Below are 26,695 nucleotides of genomic sequence, written 5' to 3'. Positions count from 1 at the left end.
TGGAAAAGACATACCACAGGAAACAGCATACTCCTCTTGTTTTAAACTGTGGTTGTAGTTAACATAATGAATTTGCTATTTCATTAACTGAACAGTTAGAAATTCACAAAGTGAGCTCAAGAAATTTTTAAGTTCACAGAAGCAAGCATGAGCTTTGAATTACTGCAGTACACCAATTTTTTATGTTACACAATTGCAGTCTCTACCTGTTCTCTCACTGTAAGTCTCCTAATGTCAACCTCAGTGCTGCTCCCAAGCATTCCTTTTTCTGTGTGAACTGTGCAGTGGAGGGCATCCAATGTAGCAGCAGGTGGCCACCTGAGTGCAGCCATCGTGGCACCCTGACCTTGGTGAAGCCCAACGTAGGCTGAGATCCAAACTCAGTAGCCACTCCATTATAAGCAGGTTGGAGTGTTATCATGTACACTTGACAGCGCAAAAGTTTGTCACTGAAATTTTTATTGCTTTATGCAAGAGCCAGTAACACAAGAGTGTACAGTACTGTGGAAAAGGGACTTAAAGTTGAGATATGGCACCAAGTGCAGAAGAGCAGTATGAAATACATGAATATTGCAGAACTTGGTAGAGTGACTTCATAGTTTGGTGATGGACTCAAGAGGCTCATAAGCAGGCGCATGACAGTAGGATTTGGATTTAATCCCTCTTTGTCAAATTCAAAGGTCATACACTTCAGTGACCACCAGCATCCTTTTAGGAGGGGTATCTTCGAGATGTATTGTCCTTGCCATTATTAGTGTGAAGTTGTTAGGTATGTGTCTGTGTACTGATGTCTACCACTTAGTTACTATGTGGCCGTGTAATTGTGGTCATCTGATTGTATGTGGAAAGTCTCTCTAGTACAGAATGATCTCGAATAAATATGTTGCAAGTGGTGTATGCATTTGTATGTCCTATCCACCCACTCATACAGTACAAACATACAGTCAGTCTGCATGATCAAAATTGCTATTTGAAATTTCTCCACAAAATAAATTTCAGAATGTCGTTCTCTCTTCATGTCGTGGCTATTAAACCAATAAAGTACAGGGTGTATCAAAAAGAATCAACCAATTTGCCACATCTATATTTCTGAAACTAATAAACATATGTAATGAATTTTGTTTTCTGGTGAACGGGAAATTCAAAAAGTTTTTTTTTTTTTTCATACCTCTTCATAGGTGTTAAATATGCCTCCCTTGAGATGCACAGCTTACGTCAGTGCGGTATTCAGATTGTTCGCACGCTACAGCAAGCATGTCTTGAGTTACAGCTTCTACAGCTGCTGTTATGCGATCTCTCAGTTTATTTATCATTGTTGGCAACAGAGACACGTAAACAGTCTATTATTACCCCCCACAAAAATAATATCAAACAATGGAAAATCCAGATTGGGATGTAACAATATTAGAGAAGAAAAGTTGCTACTCTCTATATAGCTGAGATGCTGAGTCGCGATAGGCACAACAAAAAGATTCACACAATTATAGAAAAAATGGTTCAGATGGCTCTGAGCACTATGGGACTTGACTTCTGAGGTCATCAGTCCCCTAGAACTTGGAACTACGTAAACCTAACTAACCTAAGGACATCACACACATCCATGCCCGAGGCAGGATTCGAACCTGCGACCGTAGTGGTCGGGCGGTTCCAGACTGTAGCACCTAGAACCACTCAGCCACTTCGGCCAGCCACAATTATAGATTTTGGCCATTAAGGCGTTTATCAGCAGTACACACACACACACACACACACACACACACCAATACTGAACCTTGCCTAACTTAGTTCATTCCTCTATCCAACCGAAATCCACCCCCGCTGCCTCCAAACCACCCCCTGTTAACTTCCCAGAATTTCTTAACCAGTAATCTTGCCTCACCATCATTCCCCAAATCCCTCAACATGCAAATTAACATTACATCTGCAGAAAAAAAAACACAGTCCACAATCTTAAAACTGACCCCGACCTTATAATCCTACCTCCAGACAAAGGCTCCACCACCGTTGTTTTGAACTGCAAGGATTACGTGGCAGAGGGACTCAGTCAGCTGTCAGATACTGCCACCTACAAATCTTGCCACAGTGACCACATTCCAGTAATCCAACAGGATCTCCAGTCACTACTCAAATCCTTAGGCCCATGCCAGAACCTCTCCCCAGAGTCCATCTCTCTACTTGCCCCTACCACTTCCTGCACTCCCACCTTCTATATGCTTCTTGAAGTCCATAAACCCAACCAGCCAGGCCACCCCATTGTGGCTGGTTACTGTGCCGCCACAGAGAATCTCTGCTCTCTTAGACCAACACCTTCAACCTATCCTCCTATATAAAAGACACCAACCAATTCATCCATCGAGTCTCCGCAGTTCCTGTCCCTTTACCACATGGTGGCCTGCTCATCACTGTTGATGCCACATCCCTGTACACTAACATTCCTAATGCCCATGGCCTTACTGCTACCCAACACTATCTTCCCAGACACCCTATGGATTCCAAAACAACCACCTCCTTCCTAGTCACCATGATCAACTATATCCTCACCCACAATTACTTCTCCTTTGAAGGCATTACCTACAAACAAATTCAGCGTACGACTATGGACACCCACATGGCGCCAACCTATGCTAACCTATTCATGGGCCATCTAGAGGAATCCTCCTTAAAAAACCAGAATCCTAAACCACTCACTTGGCTCAGATTCATTGATGACATTTTTGTATATGGATTGAAGGTGAGGACACCCTATTCAAATTCCTCCAGAATCTCAACTACTTCTCTCCCATTTGCTTCACCTGGACCTACTTAACCCAACAAGCCACCTTCCTAGATGTTGACGTCCACCTCAGAGATAACTGCATCAGTACCTCCGTCCATATCAAACCTACTAACCACCAGCAACACCTCCACTTTGGCAGCTCCCACCCATTCCATACCAAGAAGTCCCTTCTGTACAGCCTAGCCACCCATGGTGGTCTCATCTGCAGTGATGAGCAGTCCTTCTCAAAATATATCGAGGGTCTCACTGAAACCTTCACTGACCGTAATTATCCTCCCAACCTTGTACAAAAACAAATCTCCCGTGCCTTATCTTTCCAGTCTCCCACCACCTCACAAAGTCCCACAGTCCGGCCACAGAGGAGCATTCCCCAGTACCATCTGGGACTGGAGCGACTGAATTACATTCTCTGCCAGGGTTTCAATTACCTCTTGTCATGCCCTCAAATGAGAAATGTCCTACCCACTATCCTTCCAACCCCTCCTACAGTGGTATTCCGCCATCCACAGAACATACACAATATACTCATCCATTGTTACACAACCCCTGCTCCCCATCCCTTACCTCATGGCTCATACCCCTATAATAGACCTAGATACAAGACCTATCCCATACATCCTCCTACCACCACCTACTCCAGTCCGCTCACTAACATTACCTATCCCATCAAAGGGAGGGCTACCTGTGAAATCAGTCACGTGATTTACAAGCTAAGCTGCAACCACTGTGTTGCATTCTATGTAGGCATCACAACCAACAAGCTGTCTGTCCACAAGAATGAACACCGACAAACTGTGGCCAAAAAACAAGTGGACCATCCTGTTGCTGAACACGCTGCCAAACATGAGATCCCTCATCTCAGTGACTGTTTTACAGCGTGTGCCATATGGATCCTTCCCACCAACATCAGCTTTCCTGAATTGCGCAGGTGGGAACTTACCCTGCAATACATCCTACGTTCCCCTAACCCTCCTGGCCTCAACCTTCATTAGTCACTGTCCTCACCCATCCAGCCCCCTCCCTGTTCCCATTCCAGCACTACACAGCCATCGTTTCACTGCCACACCCAGTCTTTTAATTTCTTTTCATTTCTCACCTTTCCGCTACTTACCCCCCCACCCCACCCTCCCCAACTTCTCTCCTGCCCTCTGTCTAAACTGCGCCACCCCGACCATACTATCACTCCCCATCCCAGCCTCCTCCTTACCCCAACCAGTCACCACTCCCATCATGCACTGTTAGTGCTGCTCGCAATGTGGTTTCAGTTGTCTGAGACTGCAGACATGTGTGCAAGTTTGTGTGTGTGTGTGTGTGTGTGTGTGTGTGTGTGTGTGTGTGTGTGTGTACTGCTGACAAAGGCCTTAATGGCCGAAAGCTACAACCGTGAATCTTTTTGTTGTGCCTATCGCGATTCAGCACATCTGCTATATGCTGAGTAGCAACTTTCCTCCTCTAATACCCCCACAAAAATAATCAGATTTAGTCAGTTCCGGTGACCTTGGAGGCTAGTAATGTAAGGCTGAATCATTTGGTCCAGTGCGACCAATCCATCATTCAGTAATCCTTTGATTTAAAAATTCCTGCACTTCCAGATACCAGTGTGGCGGTGCCCCATCTTGTTGGTAAATGAAGTCGTTCGAATCAGTTTCCAACTGTGGGAAAGTTCTCAACCATATCACGATATTTGCTTCCCGTAACAAGTGTTTTCCACAAAGAAAAATGGACCAAATACCTTTTCGCATGAAACTGCACAAAACACATTAAATTTTGGAGAGTCCTCTCATGCTGTATTACAACTTCATGTGGTTGTGCCGTATCCCATATTCTCACATTGATGGTTCACCTTTCCATTTAAATGGAAGGTTGCCTCGTCACTAAACACTAAGTGTGGAAGAATACTGTCATACTCACTCTTGCCAAGAATGAAATTACCCAACTCCACACATTGTTGTTCATCACTTTCATAAAGAGCTTGCAGTAGCTGAATTTTGTATGGTTTCATGTGTAAACGTCGATGCAACACACGCCATGTGACATCAGGGGCATGCTGAGCTGTCGAGCTTCACGGTGAACAAGATTTCTGCAGACTCCTTGTGAAAACTATGGCGGATGTGTTTGACGTCTGTGTCAGACACCAGGGGACGGCCCGGCAATTTGCCTTTACACAAACAACCTGTTTCTCGCAATTGTTCATGCCATCATCTAATGCTCTGTACTGTAGGAGGACCCACACTATACATAGTATGAAAGTTACGATGAAGAGTTATTACTGACCTGCACTGTGCAAAATGTATAAAACAAAATGCTTTGTTGGCCCGACTCCATTTTACTAGAACTGCAGTGGGCACGCACTACTGCTACAAGCAGGAACCGTGTAAACTTGAGAGTTTGCTCTTCCCAACAGTATGTTGTTCATGTGCGTATCTCAAATAATATAGAAGTTATGATTTTTCTATAATTGGATGATTCTTTTTGATATACCCAGTATATATCAACAAAGTAATTAATCTTCAGGAGGTTAATGTAAACTGTATAGTCAATCATCTCACCACACACCAGTAATTACATACACTGCCAAGATTTGTTCACCAAGATCATCGTCAGTCTGAATTAATTATCTGCTCCCTCATGTACGCAAACCACAAATCACATATTTGTAGTAGGTCAGCCAGTCTCTGAAACTTCAGTGATTCCTGTAATGTTCTGTTATTTCTTTTCGTTTATAATAATTATAATACAGTGTGCATGAAACTGCGGAGATCATCGTAGTTCAGTGACAAACTGCTATGTAGGCAGTTGGCTCCTGCAGCTTCGACTGAGTGGAAAACTTTTACAAACTTTTGAACTGAACCTTTAGCTTCAGATTGTATAATTATTTGTAGGCTCTTCCTCATAATCAAGCATACGCACCCCTGTTTTGCTGTAAAGTCACATTACCTAATACAGTCAGGTGAAATGGGTAAAAATATTATTTTCACAAACATTTTTTGATTGAATATAATTTCAGTCTTCATTTAATGATCCATAAACAGCATACACTTGACTTCAACTTGACAGTGGTTAGCAATTCCATCAAACTAGCAATTCTTTTGTAATAGTGCCCAACAGTGCACTTCAATCTCCTGAAATTCAGTACACATCTTCCTATGACAGCTTTACACCATGCTGATCAAAATTTAATATATTGTTACACAAATTATCCTTTCAGAGAATTGATTGCACTGATGAATGCCTATCTCACTGTATTAACTCTGACTGTTCGTAGTGCGCTGCACTTCCATCTGCGTGTCATGCTCACTCACTGGCTACTTTATATCCAATTATACCCAACCTGTCACTTGCAAGCTTAAATTCCTACCTTTCAACAAAAGAACATACAATTCAGACATTCATAAAATTTGTAAAATAACCGTACACAATAAATTAGACAGGTAAGTAATGTTCCCATTTTCGACTACCTCCTCCCAGGCATTTAGTATAACATTCCAAAATTGATTGCAGGTGCTCATTGCGAGATGAGGCTACTTCTCTCGCAAGTATGTTTCATTTCTGCCTGTACATTTTCAACAGGGCTGTGGTTTGTAGTTGCAGCTGGAGGCTAGCCAGGAAGAGAGATCTCATTCTTTCTGCAAACTACTACAATACCATAGCTGGCATTTGTCTCCTGCAAACAGATCAGTCCCATTTGATACAGTCACTCTGAAGGGATCACAATGTTACCCCCAATATGAGTATACTGGGTACTCAAATCAACCATCTATCCTGTGCCCCCGCCTGAGGTATTCCTGCCTGTCGTAAGAGGCGACTAAAAGGAGTTTCGCACGGTTCGGCCTTTATGTGATGGTCCCCTGTAGGGTTTGACCTCCATTCTTCAAAATTTTCCCGAAGAGCGAGCCAATTGGGGAAGGGTGCCTTACATGATGCATTGTGTCCATCGTGCATTGAGATCTTTAGCCCACTTTCTTGTCGTCGCATTTCAGTCCCACTCATTCTCCGTCTCTTCGGCAAGGACACCTTCCTGGGTGCGTTTTCCACCATGCACTATGCAGTGTCGCTTTCTGCATCGATGATGACCATAGACTTTTTTGCACCTGATATCCAGCAGGGTAGCCAGTCCATTGTGGTGGGGCCACCATGTACCCTGTTAGTTGTAGCCCCTTGACCACACAGGTATCGCTCTGCTGATACCTGCGCCATTAACTCCCCACGTATGCCAAGGGGTAGATGCCCATCCCCCTGAGGCATCAGGACTCCTGGCAATGGCCATCCTGCCAGGTGGGCTTTGCTGCGGCTGGGTGGCACCCGTGGGGAGGACCCCTGATTGGATTGGGTGACATCAAGGTGGATGACACGCGATGAAGTGAAGTACATCATCTCTTGCTAGTGGTGAAACACCAGCAGTCTCTAAGCATTCACGAGCTCAATTCGTTGCTCAGAAGTTTGACCCCAAATTGTTCCCCTCCCCGGCTGCACCGTGGGAAGAATGTCAGGCTAAGGATGGCAGTGGATCTTATTCGCCCCGGTACCTGGTATGTTTGAGAGCTGATGGGGAATCTTTCATGACGACGAAGCCTCAGTTTTTTGTTGAACATTTAGAGGACAAGTTTGGGTAGGTGGAGGGATTGTCCAGAATTAGATCTGGGTCATTCTTGATCAAAACAGCATCCTCTGCCCAGTCACAGGCGTTACTCACTTAAATCTATACTTGATGTTAACAAATTTCTCTTCTTCAGGAACACTTTCCTTGCCATTGCCGGTCTACGTTTTATATCCTCTCTACTTCAACCATCATCGGTTATTTTGCTCCCCAAATAGTAAAAGTCATCTACTACTTTAAGCATATCATTTCCTAATCTAATTCCCTCAGCATCTTCTGCTTTCATTTGACTACATTCCATTATCCTCGTTTTGCTTTTGTTGGTGTTCATATTATATCCTCCTTTCAAGACACTGTCCATTCCATTCAACTGCTGTTCCAGGTCCTTTGCTGTCTCTGACAGAACTACAATGTCATCGGCAAACCTCATAGTTTTTATTTCTCTTCTCCATGGATTTTAATTCCTACTCCAAATTTTTCTTTTGTTTCCTTTACTGCTTGCTCAATATACAGATTGAATGACATCGGGGATAGGCTTACACCCATGTCTCACTCCCTTCCCAACCACTGCTTCCCTTAAATGCCCCTCGACTCTTATAACTGCCATCTGTTTTCTGTGCAAATTGTAAATAGCCTTTCGCTCCCTGTATTTGACCCCTGCCACCTTCAGAATTTGAGAGAGAGTATTCCAGTCAACATTGTCAAAAGCTTTCTCTAAGTCTACAAATGCTAGAAATGTAGGTTTGCCTTTCCTTAATCTGTCTTCCACGATAAGTCGTAGAGTCAGTATTGCCTCACGTGTTCCGACATTTCTACAGAATCCAAACTGATCTTCCCTGAGATTGACTTCTACCAGTTTTTCCATTCGTCTGTAAAGAATTCGTGTCACTGTTTTGCAGCCGTGACTTATTAAGCTGATAGTTCGGTAATTTTCACACCTGTCAACACCTGCTTTCTTTGGGATTGGAATTATTATATTCTTCTTGAAGTCTGAGGGGTATTTTGCCTGTCTCATACATCTTACTCACAAGATGGTACAGTTTTGTCAGGGCTGGCTGTCCCAAGGCTATCAGTAGTTCTAATGGAATGTTGTCTACTCCCGGGGCCTTGTTTCGACTTATGTCTTCCAGTGTTCTGTCAAACTCTTCACGCAGTATCATGTCTCCCATTTCATCTTCATCCTCTTCCATTTCCATAATATTGCCCTGAAGTACATCACCCTTGTATTGACCCTCGACCCTCTATATACTCCTTCCACCTTTCTGGTTTCCCTTCCTTGTATAGAAATGGTTTTTCATCTGAGCTCTTGATCTTCATACAAGTGGCTCTCTTTTCTCCAAAAGTCTCTGTAATTTTTCTGTGGGCAGTATCTATTTACCCCTAGTGATATATGCCTCTACGTCCTTACTTTTGTCCTCTAGCCATCCCTGCTTAGCCATTTTTCACTGCCTATCGATCTCATTTTTGAGACGTTTGTATTCCTCCTTGCCTGCTTCATTTACTGCATTTCATATTTTCTCATTTAATCAATTAAATTGAGTATCTCTTCTGTTGCCCAGGGATTTCTACCAGCCCTCGTCTTTTTACCTATGTGATCCTCTGCTGCCTTCACTATTTCATCTCTCATTCTTCTTCTATTGTATTTCTTTCCCCCTATCTTGTCAGTCGTTCCCTAATGCTCTCTGAAGCACTCTACAACCTCTGGTTCTTTCAGTTTGTCCAGGTCCCAACTCCTTAAATTATCCCTTTTTCACAGTTTCTTCAGTTTTAATCTACAGTTCATAACTAATAGATTGTGGTCAAAGTCCACATATGCTCCTGGAAAAGTCTTAAAATTTATAACCTGGTTCCTAAATCTCTCTTACCATTATATAATCCATTTGAAACCTCCAGTGTCTCCAGGCCTCTTCCACGTATACGACCTTCTTTCATGATTCTTAAACCTAGTGTTCGCTATGATTAAGTTATGCTCCGTGCAGAATTCTACCAGGCAGCTTCCTCTTTCATTCCTTAACCCCATTCCATATTCATCTACTACTTTTCCTTCTCTTCCTTTTCCTACTATCTAATTCCAGTCCCCCATGACTATTAAATTTTTGTCTCCATTCCCAGACTGAATAATTTCTTTTATCTTATCATACATTTCTTCCATCTGTTTGTCATCTACGTGCTAGTTAGCATATAAACTTGTACTACTGTCGTAGGCGTGGGCTTCGTATCTATCTTGGGTACAATAATGTGTTCACTGTGCTGTTCGTAGTAGCTTACCCATGCTCCTATTTTTTATTCGTTATTAAATCTACTCCTGCATTACCCCTATTTGATTTTGTATTTATAACTCTGTACTCACCTGACCAGAAGTGCAGGCACATTTGAACTGTAACAGCAATTCCTCTTTACACAATATCCAATATTTGATGTGGCGTGTCTCTTGTTAGATGTGTTTGTCAAATATTGTGTGTTTAATGTGTTTCTGAGAAATTTTGATTGGTGGCAGATTTTACAAGGTAAGAGACATTGATATTGTCTTATGTTTCACTGTGCATGTCTATTTAAAAAGAGTTTGATTAAAATTTATCTCCCTGTATCATGAGTTTCCAAAACTATGGAGACTGAAATAAAGAAAAAAGAACAAAATATCACTGGCAATTACCAAAATGGTAGAGGTGTTGCATCCTTCCAAGCCATATATCACTCAGGAAGTGGTTAAGAAGATAAATTTTGAACACACAATATAAAAGTGAGAGTGAGAAAGAAAAAAAGTTGTTGAAGTTCTCCAGACCTTCCACAGACAGTGTATATATTCACATGTTGTGGTATTTTAATGAACTGTCATTAGAGGACAAAGTAGAAGAGATTTTTTTCTTACTTGTGTAACCTTTTTCTGTGTGAGGGCAAAATAACTCGGTTTTTGAAAGTTTAACTGTCCATTTGGAGAAAGTTGATGTAAATAACAGGTTCTGCATGTTTATTTCTCGTAGCACATTTTCATGGATATATTTTTGTAAATTTTAACCATTCCCTGGACCAGCATCTTGTTTTGTTTTTCTTTCTACACAGTGCTAAAGTCAATGCAAGTAATACTTTGCATTGGTAGCCATTCCCACTACAGTCAGAGTACTGCACAATGTGAACAACGTCAGTTTCAGAAGTGAAGTTAAGTTGACACTTTGCTGGTATATGTACAGGCTTGTTTGACAAGCCTGTGAGCAGAAACAAGTGAATCTGACAAACAAGTATGATCATGTATGGGCGTTTTACCATCATCCTACTTGGCAGTCTGCACAGTTCTCTGGTAACCACACCTTACCTACAAACTTTACCATCCCTTCTGTAGGAACTGTACCAGCCCCTTACATCCCGAGGAGGAATCTGTATGCTCATTCGGACATATGTTCATGGTGAATGGGTGCGTCTTCGTACAGCGGTAGCCCTGTGGGTTTGAGTGACCTCTGATTCATCCGGTGTAGTATTTACGTGCCTTCTCCAGACAGGAAGATAATGTATCCAAAGACGATCAACCAACAAAGCAACTCCCCCCTCACCCGGAACTATTCCTCATGTTCAGTCACTTCAGTGGGGAAGTAAAAAGCACCTTGGAAGGTGTCCTCTGATAGAACAACTACTGTCTGATTTTAGCCTGTGTTATCTCAATGACGGAAAATCTGCACATTTTAGTGCAGCTTTGGCACTTTCCCAGCCATCAATCTGACATGTACTCTTCTAGTCTTGTTACCTCAGTGCATTGGTCTAGGCACAGTAATGCCTATGACAATGTTTCAGTGGTTCTGTTGCTTCCATAAACAGTTCCCAGAAGGACTGAGCAAAGACGAAACATACTGAGTAGTGTAAAGACAGACTGAGCCATGGACTGCATGTGTGCAGCATATAATGCACATGTGCGGCTTTACATGCCATTACTGGCCCCACCCTAGCCATCTGAATTAACTGTTAATTTTTTCTTCCAGGAATATGTCGTCCCCCCCCCCCCCCCCCCCCTCCGACACACACACACACACACACACACACACACACACACACACACGAGAGAGAGAGAGATCCAGTTCAAGCTTTGAAATAGGAATATGGGAATGCATTTGGAAACTCGAATATACCTGGAGAGTGACCCTATTTGTATATATTGCTCCCATTTTGTTTGGTGGTCCGTGTCCAGGCCAGACCCCATGGTGTGTACACAGACTATAGGTCCAGCTAAACCTATTCCAAGAGTCTAAAATCTGTCACCCCCATATTGTTTTCAGACATATCATTCTTTCAGTTCTATGAGAATACCAAGGCGCTGAAATCATGTTTAGTGATAGCTCTAAAAATGCAAAACAGACATGATATTCTTTCACGCATGCTGTAAATAGTGGTCATCACATCTTTCTTGTGGTGCCCAATGTTGACGGAAAGCATCAGTTTGTTTACTTTTACAAACAGAATTATTTTTAAACAATTTATTTGTTTGGTGCAGTATTCATTTTGTCGATACATATTAATAGGGACACTAAAACAGAGTAACCAGTCTTCTAGCAGGGAATACATAGAAAGAAGGAATACATAGAAAGAAGGATCCTTTATTGTATGATTATATGATAGCGGAACAAACACTGGTAGCAGTTACTTCTGTAAAATATCTGGGAGTATGCGTGCGGAACGATTTGAAGTGGAATGATCATATAAAATTAATTGTTGGTAAGGCGGGTACCAGGTTGAGATTCATTGGGAGAGTGCTTAGAAAATGTAGTCCATCAACAAAGGAGGTGGCTTACAAAACACTCGTTCGACCTATACTTGAGTATTGCTCATCAGTGTGGGATCCGTACCAGATCGGTCTGACGGAGGAGATAGAAAAGATCCAAAGAAGAGCGGCGCGTTTCGTCACAGGGTTATTTGGTAACCGTGATAGCGTTACGGAGATGTTTAATAAACTCAAGTGGCAGACTCTGCAAGAGAGGCGCTCTGCATCGCGGTGTAGCTTGCTCGCCAGGTTTCGAGAGGGTGCGCTTCTGGATGAGGTATCGAATATATTGCTTCCCCCTACTTATACCTCCCGAGGAGATCACGAATGTAAAATTAGAGAGATTAGAGCGCGCACGGAGGCTTTCAGACAGTCGTTCTTCCCGCGAACCATACGCGACTGGAACAGGAAAGGGAGGTAATGACAGTGGCACGTAAAGTGCCCTCCGCCACACACCGTTGGGTGGCTTGCGGAGTATCAATGTAAATGTAGATGTAGAACAGTGCCGTCACCCATACTGGCTGCTACCACCTTGAGGCAGTGCTGCTCAGTTGTTGCTGGAGCACTGGTTATTCTTAGTGTTTTACTGTCCCTGATAATAAATATTGATAAAATGACTTGCTTGACATGGCTCTATTGGACAGGCACATGAAATTCCACTTTAATAACAAATTTATTTGTGACGAAAAACAAACCAGTGCTTTCTGTCATCGCTGGGTGTTAGATGAAACACATAGTGGGCAATATTCGTTTGAGGTGGCGCCAACTACACATTGAAAAATGAAATTGCAAATATCTGCTGAAACGTCAGAGAAAATGCTCTCTCTCTCTCTCTCTCTCTCTCTCTCTCTCTCTCCCTCCCTCCCCCTCTCTCCCCCCACCCCCACCCTCCTCTCTGTCTCTAGTACCAGTATTTAAAAGCATTATTCTTAAGTTTAAATGTGTGGCAGACTAGGAGACATTTGTAACTGACCTTTTAATTATGTTTCATTTAGTAATATGAATATTAGATACTGTAAGCACTCTATTTTATGCAATAGTGCTAATAATCTCATTGAATGTCCTAAGTATGTGGGGGGGGGGGGGGGGTGTTTTAAAGTATCACTGGACATTTTAATAGTATCTCTCTGTAAACATGCTTCTCACTAATAAATTTTGACCAAATACATTAACATTTTGTTTCAGATTTCAAAATTGTGCAGAAAATTAGATGATATATGGGAAGAAAACAAAGGCATGGAAATACTTTTCCTTTGGACTCAGTTTCTGAAAGAGGAAGCACTGAAATTTCTAGGCCATGAAGAAAAGCTAGATCTGAGTGCAATGTACACTTTCAACCAGAAGTTCATTGCCAATCATCGATCAGAGAACATTCAGAAGGTTATTTTTGATCCAAGCAGTAATGAAAACAAACATGGAAACAAAAGTCTCAGGAATATATTTTTGACTACAGATGGGAAAGACAAGAAGCTAGGCCACAACACTCGTGGTCGGGGTTACTCAAGCAGAGGAAGAAGAGGATATAGAACTAACTGGAAATCCCAAAGAAACTGGGAAAATCGTTACACCTACACTCCATCGCCACCTAGTGAAAGTGATACAGGTAAGTTTTCTTGAGGACTGTGTCACATGTATAAAGTGATTGTGATTTTTAGTTACAATATGGAAAGAATAGGTAGCTACTCATCACATAAAGATGGCATTGGGTCACAAACAAGCACAGTGAAAAAGAATGCTAGAAATGTTCAGCTTTTGGACTGTCCCCTTCATCAGAAATAGCGCCCCCCCACCCCACCACACACACACACACACACACACACACACACACACACACACACACACACAGTCTCCGGGTGCTAAGGAGACAACAGTGGCCATTTGTGTGTAAGCTGTGAATGTGTGTGCTTCTGTTTCAGAAATTCTTTTTCATTGTGCCTGTCGGCAACTCAAACCCTTTTATGTGGGTTGTAGCAACTTGTCCTTTCCCTACTGTTGTCATTCTGTCCAGGACTTCCCATTGTGAATGTTAGCTTATACACAATTTTCGTTACGTAAAACAACCTGACACTAAGGGATTTTTGTAAACACAGAAAAATTTAGTTGCATCTTAGACTGTGGGTGTAAGAAGTATTAAAGACAATTGTAACCTTACATGGTACATTATTTTCAATCCACAGAAGTGTGAAACAGCAGAAAAAAATTACTAAAAATGTAGAAAAGGATTTGTAGCAAATGGCAGTAACAGATGAATGAAAGCAGACATAAGAAACACTGGATTTTGGATAAGCTTTTTCGCACAGCAAGAGAAAGGAAAATGTTGCAGGAAATAGGAATATTTCGGAAATAGGTAGGAAAGCCACCCACGACTTTTGAGATTTGTTTTGGTACAATAGCACATGGTGAGATGTGTAATCAGTGGCCTCAGTATAAGGAAGCTTCAGTTATGAAGTGACTACTGTTGTTGAATTTTGGCCACCCACAGGAACAAAAACATTAAATACAGAACATTGGCCTAAAATACTGAGAAACAGTCGTACATATAACAAATCTTACATAGCCATGAAAGTTTATAATTTTGATCACTAGTGATGTGTTCTACTGATTGTTCTGAAAGAAAATAATCTTATTATATTCAGAACATTGGAGAAACGTGCCTCCCCCCCCCCCCCCCCCCCCCCCCACACACACACACCCCGCCCCCCACCCCCTCCCAGTAGCTCCTAGTGCCATAATGCCAGGTTAACAAGGCTGTGCATCTCGAAAAACATTGAAAGAATGGACCCTGTTCCCGGGTCACTGCGATATTCACTGATGGTCATCTGGGGAAGTGCAGAACCACATTTCATCACTGAACACAGTGTGATGCTATTAATCAGCGGTCTGTGCTTCCTCCCTCAAGGTGCCACTCCAACAAAGCCGTTTATGCTGTGTTAGCAGCAGCATGTGCATGAGATATTTATTCCCTTGTCTGGCTGCTTTTAGTCTCTGACCAGTGGTGCAGGATGACACATCAAGTTGCAGTGAATCCATTGCTTGTTCTTGGATGCCAGGCGCAGATGTTAAGAGGTTACAATGTGGTGCTTGATATACAGTATGGCTATCCTCCCTTGTGACGGTCAGACCTGACAACTTTGACTATGTGTATGCCTGTCCTCACATTCCAGTGCAATCCAGTGTTGACACAATTACATCTGAATGCCTCAAAAATATGGATATTGCATGATTCGACCAGACAGCCAAATGGAGACCTGAAATGGGGCTCCTTTCATATTCTTAATAGGTGTTATCGCAGTCTCACACAAGTATATGGTATCTCTGTGTCCTTCACAAGTAATGCTGTGCACAGCCTGTATATACCTGACCAGGCCTGGTAAGAACACACAACACTAGTACACTCCAGTGGTAATTTTACCTTTTACAGAGATTTGCAATTTTAATCATTTCCAGACCCAGCGGTGCTAAGTGTGATTACTAAGTTACATTGACACTTTACAGTATCTTCTGGGTACTTCACTTTTTTGTCAGGCAATGTAGTTATAAAGGCTTTTAAAAGTTAATTTCAATCCTATGTATGCTCATGTCATTTGGAATTTTCACTAGCATAATTGAAAAATGTCTTCAGTTTACAACCTTCTGGCCTGATATAATAAAATAAGCATTAATTTATATTGAGTTGTTTAACAATTTTAGTATTTATAAAACTGGCAGGTACTAAAGAAGATAACGCAGGGATAAGACAGAGGAAAACTGAAACTAAAGAAAACATTCTGGAAAAGTCATCTGAAATGCCAGAAACTGCTTCACAAGCAAATGGCATAGCATTCACTTCAAGGCAAAGCAGAACAGGAGACCCACGTGCCGTTCTGGACATCAGTCCATTCACTTCAGTTGTTAGAGTGATTGTGGACTACAATAAAATCAGAGATGAAGAAGTTTTCAAACGCAATTTCTACACTTGCAAGATCTGTTTCCAGGTATGTTGTGCATGTATATGAATGTGACAATTGTTTGGCTTAAATGTCAAGTATAATATACTATATAAATGCAAAATATGAGAGACAAATGAGTAGGATGTGAGCAATTGATCCACAGTAAGAAGAAAGCACTTAGGTCATTGAAACGAGCAATTACAGTGTGGCTACTGACATGAGTAGTAGAAACAAATGCAGAGTAATTGTTACATATGTTATATACTCCTAGTTACTGTCTGTTTATTCCTTACATTATTTATAACTGTTCTTCTTTGTACATTGGAATGTCCTTCTCTCATTTTGTTATCAGTGAAAAAATTATTTCTACGTCTGCTATAGTGGTGTGCACGTAATAAGGTCGGTGATAGAGCAATGTGCAGCAGCAAGGGCCATATTGCCACATGGCAGTTGAGCAGGTAGCTTCATTCCAATATGATGACCTGTTACCATGCACTTAGACTTGAGTGTAGAACATTTAAGCTTAGATTTTCACGTCAGTTTATGTCTGATAAAGATACCAGGCTGCTGTTGTGTCTTACTATAGAGTGCATATAGCATGGCAGAATGCTCAGACGATGCCACAAAATATTCTCCATCCATATCTGTCTCTGTGCAGAATACATCATGCAGCTACCTTCTTACAGGCATACCACTATAATATTGTGTGTGTGTGTGTGTGTGTGTGTGTGTGTGTGTGTGTGTGTGTGTGTGTGTGTCAATACTTTTACATCAGAAGTAGCTGAATGGGTATTTGCAAAATACCACCACATCTGGATTAAAAATGGAAAGTCTAGGATGGATTAATAACAATCTTAGGAAAAGAACATATTGCTGCTCATCATGTAGAGGAGACGAGTGACAGGCAGGCACAGTGAAAACACTACAATACATCTAAGCTTTCGGCCAAAAGACCACCTCATGATGTAGAAAACCACACACACACACACACACACACACACACACACACACACGTCCAATTTCTGTGTCTGTACTACAGACTGCAACTGTGTCTGATGGGAGAAGCAATCCAACATTTGGGGAGGAGTTGGTGGGAAGGGGAGCAGGAGAGAAGAGGAAAAAGGCTGTTGGGTGCATTTGTGGAATAAAAGGCTTTGTAGTACTAGAGCGGGAGCAGGGAAGGGGATAAGGAGGGGAAGGACGGGGATTAACTAAGGTTGGGGCAAGATGTTTATGGGGATGTAGTATATGTTGCAGGCAGGGTTCGCACCTGTGCATTTCAGAAAAACTGATGCTGGTAGGAAGGCTCCAAATGGTGCAGGCTGTGAAGCAGCCATTGAATGAAGCACATTTTGCTGGACAGCATGTTCAACAACTGAGTGGTGTGACTATTTGTAGGCACAGTTTGTCTGTGGCAATTTGTGCGGACAGACAGCTTGATAATTGTCACACCCTAGTAGAAAGCAGCTCAGTAGTTGCACCCAAGTTTGTAGATCACTTGACTGCTTTCACAGCCACATAACTATCAGTGCACGCTCCTACAGTCAGCACTACACATTCCCTCACCCCTACCCTGCCATCCCTCCCACTTTCTGGCCCATTCCACCTAAGTAACCCCATCACCCAAGCCAGATTGTTTCTCCCATCAGGCACAGTGTCCCTTCTATATGGTGTATCACCACTGGATGAAGTTCACCACAGGCTGGTTGTAAGAGCAGTGCCACACTTAACGTGTACATACTCAAGGCAGAGATAAATAATTCTTGTTTTAAAACCCTAATTAGTAAAAATAGTATTGCAGCGATGTCAGTAATTTTTAAATCTGGCACACTATTTAACAAAAATTCACCGCGCAGTGTTAGCTAAAGATGGTAACTACTGAGGAAGAACAGCACATTAAATCATACGGTATTAGAAAACCTTTAATATGGCCATAAATACATGTGCATGTGTGTCTCCAATGGTAATCACAGTTCTCATGTGTTCAGTTGATGTCAGTCGTTATTGCGGATACTCTGAGTACAAAAGCTTTTTTCATATTCCAACAATCAAATAGGTCTCTTCTCCCTATACTCACAAATGCCTGTTGTTGAAACATAATTTCACATTCAAAAAGAACTATCAGTGCTGGCCTCGTATACGATGTGCTGCGATTTATGTGCAAGACCAGATAGCTAAGTAGGTAAATGTTAAAAGCTCCGAGATTCAATCCTTGATGTGATCGTGGAATTTTTTCAGTCTCTTACCACATTTTTCTCCAGTGACATTGATTTGTCACTGAGGAATGCCAAGTTGCACCATGGTTCAGACTTCACATTATACTATAGGACTCCATGCAACTAGCTGGATCAGTCAGTTCGAAGATTTGAGGAGTGTAAGGTCATACCAACTCCAATGGGACTCACGCTACCTCTAATGCACCATCAGCAGCCTCTGCACAACCCGTTGTAACCCATTCTGGACGACATGTCCGTTTCAACAGAAAGTACTGTTGACACTAAGGGGGGAGTGGTGAAGTGCAGTGTAATGCTGTGTGCAAGTGATTGCCATTTGTAATTATTATCTCTGGTGCAGTCTCGGACTTATGTTTCTTCATTTGTTTTTATGTTGTTCTGTTGTATAATTTTCTAGTAAAGGAGTCATATGAGTTACGATGTGTTTTTATGTTGCAATTAAGTAAATACAACTATTACCGCAACAGGACCATGCCTAGGAGGCTTACCCTCACCACCTGGAAGGATAGCTTCTCCCATCATGTGCTATTGCTCGCAGTCTGGCCTCAGCAGCCAGAGGCAGAGGCAGTGGTCATGTGTGTGCGCGAGTTGTGTTTGCGTGAATGTATGTGTAGTCTAATTCAGGAGAAGGCCGTTTGGCCAAAAGCTTACTTGTTAAGCAGTCTTTTTGTTGTGCCTGTCTGCAACTATACATCACCACAATACGGTGAGTAGCAATCTATCCTTTTCATAATATTGTCTCTTGTTGGTTTTATACAAAATGTTACCTCTTAATCCAGGCTGTCTCAACTCTACCAAGCACTGCTCAACTTACTCGGGAGCAGGCACAGCCAGTATAGGCTACCAACTTGGCAGCCCTATTACATTCATTCTGCACATGCGTGAACTACTTGACCAACCCTGACAGTGTGCTTTCAGCCGCTGGAGAACTTTTACCTAGCAGCTTTACTGCTCACACATCAGCTATTTGCCCACATGTGTCTGTGGTGCCCTGCTGCAAGCCGACAGGCAGGCACTGGAACAGAATGCCTTAACCCATACAGTAATGTATTTTTGCACACTGAGATACCTTGAAAGATCGCACCTGTTCTGGCAACAGCTTCTCTTACTGTACTCTTGTATGAAGGTATCAGTTGCTTTGCTGTGCAATTTTTCTCAACTGCTTTCAGTTGCTTGTTAAATATGGCAAATATACCCAAAAATCCTTATTGAAGTTCACCAACTCTTCCCATTTTTAAATATTTGTTGTTTTTCTTTTATCTGACTGCTGCATTTCTATCTTTGTGTGTACAGCCATACTTACCTTGGCATTTCCTGTGATTGTTTTCTTTTACTTGCTTTTGTGTAAGTATTTATTATTATTTTTTTTTTTTTCATTCTATTCTTCCTCATGGTACATGTCCATTCACATATGACAATCTGTAACATTAAAAACAAGGACTTCAATCAGAGATTCTTCCCTTCTTATATTTGTGATTTCATTCTCTCTGTTCTCCTGGGCCTTCAGCAAATTAGTAAACTGTTTAACTGGGCGGTTATGTGTAGTAAATAACTGTTACAACATCCTATCTAGCAATAATAGCAAGTGCAAAAACTACAAAATTTTATAAAGAGGTGATTATTTTCATCGATCTTTCCTCTGACACATCTTGTTGCCAGATCAACGCGCAGGGCTTTGAATTGCTGCAATCTTTTCCATTGAATAGCAGACAAATCGCTCAGACCACGGAAGCGGATCCTGATCTGAAGATTTTGTTGCATCACATCGCACGTCTTCGCCTTGCTCATTGAACAGTATTCAGAACTCAGCAGTGCGCCGATACTTTGCTCATCGGCGTAACCTTTCAGTACAACAAGGTGTGATCTCAGTACAATCTTACAGTGGACAATCACATGTGCTCATTCTCAGTGTTGTAAAAGGATATTACAGGGATAAAAGCAAAGCCCAATGTAGCAATTTTTGAGCATTACATGTAGGAATCGGCTTTGATGTTTGAAACAAGGACTGAAAAGGCTTGTGATCTGTCACTAAATAGAACTTGTGACCATACGCAATAATGAGAGCTTCTTTTTTAATTTGTGAATAACTGCGCTGAGTTTGTGTTAATAATTTTGAGCCAAAAGCAATATGTCTTTTGTGCACCAATTCTGTGCGAAAGTACGCGCCAATTCCTTTGAGGAAACGTCTACTTGCAAAATCACTGGTTTGGCAGGATCAATATGTACTAAACATCTGTCACTGAGCAAGGCATTTTTGAGTTTCTGAAATGCGTAGTGACACTCTTTGGTCCACACGAAAGGCACATTTTTCCAATACAAGCGATCTGTGAAGCGTTCAGAGTGAAACGAACGTAGTATGTCAACTTGCCTAGCACTGACTGCAGTTCAAATACATTGCGAGGAACTGGTAGGTCATGGATTGCAGGCAAATGAAATTAGAGGGGGTGCACACCCTGACTGCTTATCACATAACCTAAGTACTGTAGTTCTGTTTGGAAAAAGTCACACTTTTTGAGATGGCTCTCGAGTCCTGCATCTAAGAACTTTTGAAAAAGAGTACGAAAATTTGTAATGTGTTTCTCTGGCGTACGACCTCAGATGACTATCTTCAAGGTAGTTCGAACAGTGTATTAAAAATGAACACTTTCTGTGATTCTTCAATTAATTTTATTTGCAGATAAGCATCATGCAAATCTATCTTAGAAAAGTAATGGCCTGCGCCAAGCTCAGGGTGAGGCAATGGATAAGTGTCGGTTATTGTCTGTGGATTGATTGTAGTTTAAGTCAACACAAATGTGAATGCAATCAGCAGGCTTGGACATCAAAACTAATGGACTTGCTGACAGAGTAGCTTGTATTGGAGCAATCACATGATTGCCTTGCAATTCTTTTAATTCACTGGCCACTTTGTCCCTTAAAGCAATGGGAACAGACCGAGTCCAGAAAAATTTAGGCTGTGCGTTGTCTTTCAGGGTAATGTGCACTACAAAATTATTAGCTTTGCCAAGTCCATCAGAAAAGAGTTCAGGAAATTTCTTAAGTAACCTAGCTACACTGTCGTTTGGATTAAAAACAGTCACAGAAGCTACATTGTGTTGGACACTAAGACCAAACAAGTCAAATGAATCTTACCCAAAAATATTTTCACTGTCTGTTGATTGCAACACAGTAAATTTCACTGTCCTAGCGTGAGATTTGTAAGTGGCAGGCAAACTATACTGTGAAAGTACTGGGATTTCCTGTCTGTTATATGCAATGAGGTGCGTGCTAGAGTTTGACAGCTGTGGTGAGCCTAACTGTTTGTACTTGCCAAGATTAAGCAAAGTTACAGAAGCACTTGTGTCCAATTGAAAGTCAGCGTGGCGGCCAGCAATTTGTAGAGTTACAAATAGGAACCTGTAGTCAGTTTTGCAAACACTGCATTCGCAGAATGTGCATGAGACTGGTTGCTGCGAGAGCAGGCAGAATTTGCATTCTTTCGCCATTGCAAGCATATTGCCTGGACATGGCTTTTCTTTACGCGTGATCTATGTGTCGCATTGCAAGATAGGCAGTTACAGGTTATGGCGAGCAAAACAGTGAGGGCAAGACTTCACTAGATTTACAGGCCTGGCTACTTGTTTACTGGGCTGTCTGCACATCTGTGTGTGCACTTATTGTGGCAGCTGAGTGGGGAAGTCGTTGGCAAGAGCCGACTGGGCCCGACGAATTGAGTCCTGATCAAATTTATCTGCGGCTGTGGTGCCAGAATCGAATTGTTCTAATGTCTGTAATACTTAAGAAGTGAAGGATCAGAGTACTTGATAATCAGTTCTCTAATTCTAATTCTGCTATCAGGGACATTGTATGTGATTGTATCACGGATCATCGTGTCACTATAAAAGTTGCCACAATTACACTTGAATTTACACTTCCAAGTGAGATGCTGTAAGTCTGCATATCACTGACGATACATCTGTACTAGCTTTTTCTTAAGGCAGAAGAACTGAAATATGGCTGCTGTGACTTGAATCTGCTATTCGTAATACGGACCTAACACACCTATACTTCATCATAGGAGAGAGCGTCAGGAGACAACGCAGGGAAAAGTGTTTGAATTAAGCAAAACACAGGGGTTCCCGCGATGGACAGGAAATAGTGAGATTTCACAGTACTTGGAATTTGAGACTTGACAGTGGGCCTGGAACTGGGTGGGATATTAGAGCCATTGCTCATATTTTTCGTCGAAGTGCCGAAACAGTGGAATGTTGTTTGGTGCCACTTTTTGGATCAGTTGGTTGGTCGGTTGGGCAGCCGACCCTGCTTGTGCAGCAAGCAGTTGCTGTACAGTAGACAGCAGTGTGGCGATTTGCTGGTTCTGAAACTGAAAAATCTGGTTTACTTCCAGAGCAGGAGCAGCCTATGGCTGAGGCACAGGGGCAGAGGATGGAGGGGGCGGAGTAGCCATACTGACGCTAACAAATTACAGCAAAATATGAGGGTCATTCAGTAATTAGAGAGACGAATTGGCCTGGGGAAAAAACTGTTATTAGGGCAAGTTTGGTACTTTTATGGCTTTAATTTGGCATCACTGGGATGAGCCCTGATCAGCTGATGTATCAACATTGTTTTGTTTATAACCTCAAAAATACATTTCAAGATGGCAAGTCCACTTGAAACGTCCACATTAGTAGAACAACGTTCTGTTGTTAGTTTTTTACTTGCTGAAGGTGAGAAACCAGTGAATATATACTGTAGATTGTCTAAAGTTTATGGTGAAGGTTGTATGAATTGTGCAAATTTTTACAAGTGGGTAGAACAGTTCAAAATGGTCATGACTCGGTGACTGATGAACACCATCCTGGCCGACCAGTTGCAGTTTCAACTCTCTCACATGAAAGTTGAATTGATGACATTATTCATGCCGCGACTGCCGTGTGACTGTGGAAATGATAGTTGATAAGGTTCAAGTTAGTACTGGTACAGTTCATAACATTATCTGTAACGAGCTGAAGTACCGCAAAACACATGCAAGATGGGTCCCAAAGAAGTTGGGGTGGCTGTACAAGGAAACAAGGTTGAGAGTGTGCACAGAGCTAAAGGAACATTGTGAAAGAGAAGGTGAGCACTTCAACAAAATTTTAACTTTTGATGAAACTTGGGCTCACTATTATGAGCCAGAATTAAAAAGACAAAGCATCAAGTGGAAGCACACCAACTCACTTGTCAAGAAAAATTCAGAACCCAAGCATCAGCAGGAAAAGTCATGTTGACGGTGTTTTGGGATGCTGAAGACCCAGTTTTTTTTGTGATCATCTCGAAGAGCAGCATACAATGAACACCCAGTACTACTCGGATTTGCTTTTAAACAAGGTGAAGCCAGTCATGAGAGAGAGATGACGTGGAACTCAGAGGAGAGGTGTGATTCTCCAGCAAGACAGAGCACGTCCTCATATTGCTCAACTAACCCATGGAACCATTGACAAAATGGGCTGGGAAGTTCTGCCCCATCTCGCTTACAATCCTGATGTAGCACCTAGTGATTCCCATTTATTTGGTGCACTGAGGGAGGCAAACGTGGGAAGAGGTTTAAGGACAACGAGGATGTGAAAAAGTTTGTGGGAAATTGATTCAAACATAAAGATAAAGAGTTCTTTGCAGCTGGAATAAAAAAGCTTGTAGCCCGTTGGAACAAGTGCATAAATATTCAAGGGGATTATATTGAAAAGTAGAAAAAGTATTGTTTTGTAAAAATAAATGCTTTTTTCTCCAGACCAATTTGTCTCTTTAATTATTGAGTGACCCTCGTATGAAAAGACAAAATGAAAGCAATGTGCAAAGCCTCTGAAAAGAGAACTAGATTTCTTTTGCAGCTCTCATCCTGTAATACATGCAACAACAAGAACAAATTAGTGAAAAGAATCACTGTTATGACAGCTCCCCTGCAGCAATGTAAAACACATGAAAAGCAAACAAAACTTGATCAGAATCATCGCCACTTGGTGTTCCCTCCTCTGATGTTTTGTGGTTCCTGGCTGGATGAAGAGACGGTATGATTGGTGGGTGGCCGGTTTGGTCTTACTACAACACAAAATACACTTAATTATATGAACCAATAGTGTACTTAACTTCAGTGATGTCCAATCTGAAGTTCTGTGGTTAACGGCAATCAAATGACTAATTCCTGAATCTTGTCCATGTCATATCACAGCTATATACAATGACTAACATGCCCTCACAGCTAGCTAAGGTGCGAGGCGACAACTATCACTGTGGAAGACTAGAGCACTGTGCAACGTATTGAGGTGCAATGCGAATTTAGTCCCGATGTGACATACTGAGGTACTGAGACTGAGCTGTCTGTCAGCGGCCGTGGCCTGTATGTACACTACTCCGGGAGCATTATCGGTGTGTAGTCGGGGGGTGTCTCTTGATCTTCTCTTGTCGTAGGTCCGCATAATTCAGCGCCTTATACACAGTGTTTCTTAGTGCCGAATTGTGTGCTGGCGAAGTCGTATGCCAGCACAAGATGAGTCTTATTTCTGCAGTTTCCAACTTCTGGTGGAGTTTATGTCCAAAGAGTGAAATACACCTGGGTTCGGTGGCGATTTGTGCAACCATAAGATGGTATTCCATGAGTCTTTGGTTACCCTGCAAGGTTACATTACTGCCAGGGATTATGTGACCATTTTGACAGATCAGGTCCGTGCTGTGGTATGGTGTTTGTTCCCTAATGGTAATGCTATGGTCCAGGATGACAGGACTCCTGTTCACACAGTTCACATTGTCCAGAACTGGTTTTGTGATCACAAGGATGAATTGTCACATCTCCCTTGGCCACCACAGTCACCAGATCCCAATATTATTGAGCCTTTGTGATCTACTTTGGAGAGAAGAATGCATGATCACTATCCACCTCCATCGTCATTATCTGAACTCTCAACTATTTTGCAGGAAGAATGGTATAAAATTACCTAGAAAACAATACAGGACCTGTATTTATCCATTCTGACAAAACTGGAATATTTTTTTTAATTTTTTTTTTTAATGCCATTTGTTTTCCTACAACACATTAGGCATGATAATGTGTTGTGAATTTGGTGTTTCCAAATTTTTTCCACACTCTGCATGTATACAATTCACCAAATAATGACACATCTATGCTGAAATCCTTAAGGCAGCAATAACAACTACCTACCTTTTAGTAGAGTGATAAATGTTTCTTGTATCAGTGGTGGGCATATGGCACTGTCTAGGTTCAAATACTTATCATCTGGAGAGAACTTCACATTGTCTTCCAGGTAGTGAGGGCCAAATGCTGCAAGAAATCCTAGCTAGGTTTCCTGAGCTCCATAAATCATTACACTAAGCTTTTGATTGTATGGACACGTTTTGTAATCAGAAATGGTGTTGTCAAGAGCAGTAAGAGAGAGAAAACCCAGAAAATTGCAGAGTAATTTACTTGAATTACTGTTGCTGCCACATAGAATGCACCTTTCTGACCATCAAGTGGACACTGAGAGGAGTGGTTTGGCTTCAGTTCTAGCAACGATTTTTATTACTAGCCTATCCCCGTGTGAGAGTTGGATACATTGGTGTCTGTCACATACCTGCTCATAACAAAATAAGGTTCAACATGTCATTGTGTATCACTGGAAGTTATAAAAAAAATTATCTGATACCTTTTTAATTAAATTTATGAAATGGAAAATTTTCTTGACTTAAAAGCAGAAGCTATTTTAATTCTCTTCCTTACACCTGGATTTGACCAGAAATACCAGAGTACTTACACTTCTCCAGTAGGGCAGGAAGACATTGGTACATATGGTCACCCTTGCTTTATCTGGATCTTATAATACAGGCAACTCTCCAATATTTTTCAGTGTTGGATTGGAATGAAATTTAACCCTAGCTGAGGTGGCCATGTCACAGGCTATGCTGTGCAAGCTTCACCTAATTCGTATATTCATCAGTTTTGAAATAGCATTTGATACTAGATGGAGGCATAATGCCCTTGGACAGTTCAACATATGGCGTTCTGATCTTTCTGTGTGATGGTCATCCCCACACCTCCCATCCCTTCTCCATTTTGTTTGGTGTATTTCCAAAATTATCAAGAATGGATTTTCAGTTCATTACTCCTCCTCAAACAGTTCCACAATGTGTTAACCGTTTCAGAAGACACACTTCTTGAAGGGCTGCCAAATAAAATTTTGTTTCTGACATGAAGTCTTCCTTGAATATTAATTCCTCCCCACCAAGTCAGTTTTTCGGGCTTGTTGGAGAGGAAGTAGTTCCTCGGAGCAATCTCTGGAGTATAGGGTGAATGAGATAGCAGTTCATAATACAGTTCAGCAAATTTTGTCATTGTATCAACAGATGTGTGGGCAGACAGTTTCTTGGTGAAAGAGAACCTTTTTCTTTATCAAATGTGGT

General features: G+C 41.8%; 1 protein-coding gene across 1 annotated transcript in view; it reads left to right on the top strand.

Annotated features, from left to right (window-relative positions):
* Positions 1 to 26,695, top strand: part of LOC124619422 (E3 ubiquitin-protein ligase RNF14-like) — a 79,169-nt gene that overhangs the window by 2,968 nt on the left and 49,506 nt on the right. Inside the window, exons 3-4 of the mRNA XM_047145791.1 lie at positions 13,303 to 13,720; positions 15,826 to 16,091. Of these exons, the coding sequence (XP_047001747.1) occupies positions 13,303 to 13,720; positions 15,826 to 16,091 (684 nt within the window). The remainder of the gene's footprint in view (positions 1 to 13,302; positions 13,721 to 15,825; positions 16,092 to 26,695) is intronic.

The sequence above is a fragment of the Schistocerca americana genome, chromosome 6 (assembly GCF_021461395.2).
Source record: "Schistocerca americana isolate TAMUIC-IGC-003095 chromosome 6, iqSchAmer2.1, whole genome shotgun sequence".
Lineage (NCBI taxonomy): Eukaryota > Metazoa > Arthropoda > Insecta > Orthoptera > Acrididae > Schistocerca > Schistocerca americana.
This window is presented reverse-complemented; position numbering and strand designations above follow the sequence as displayed.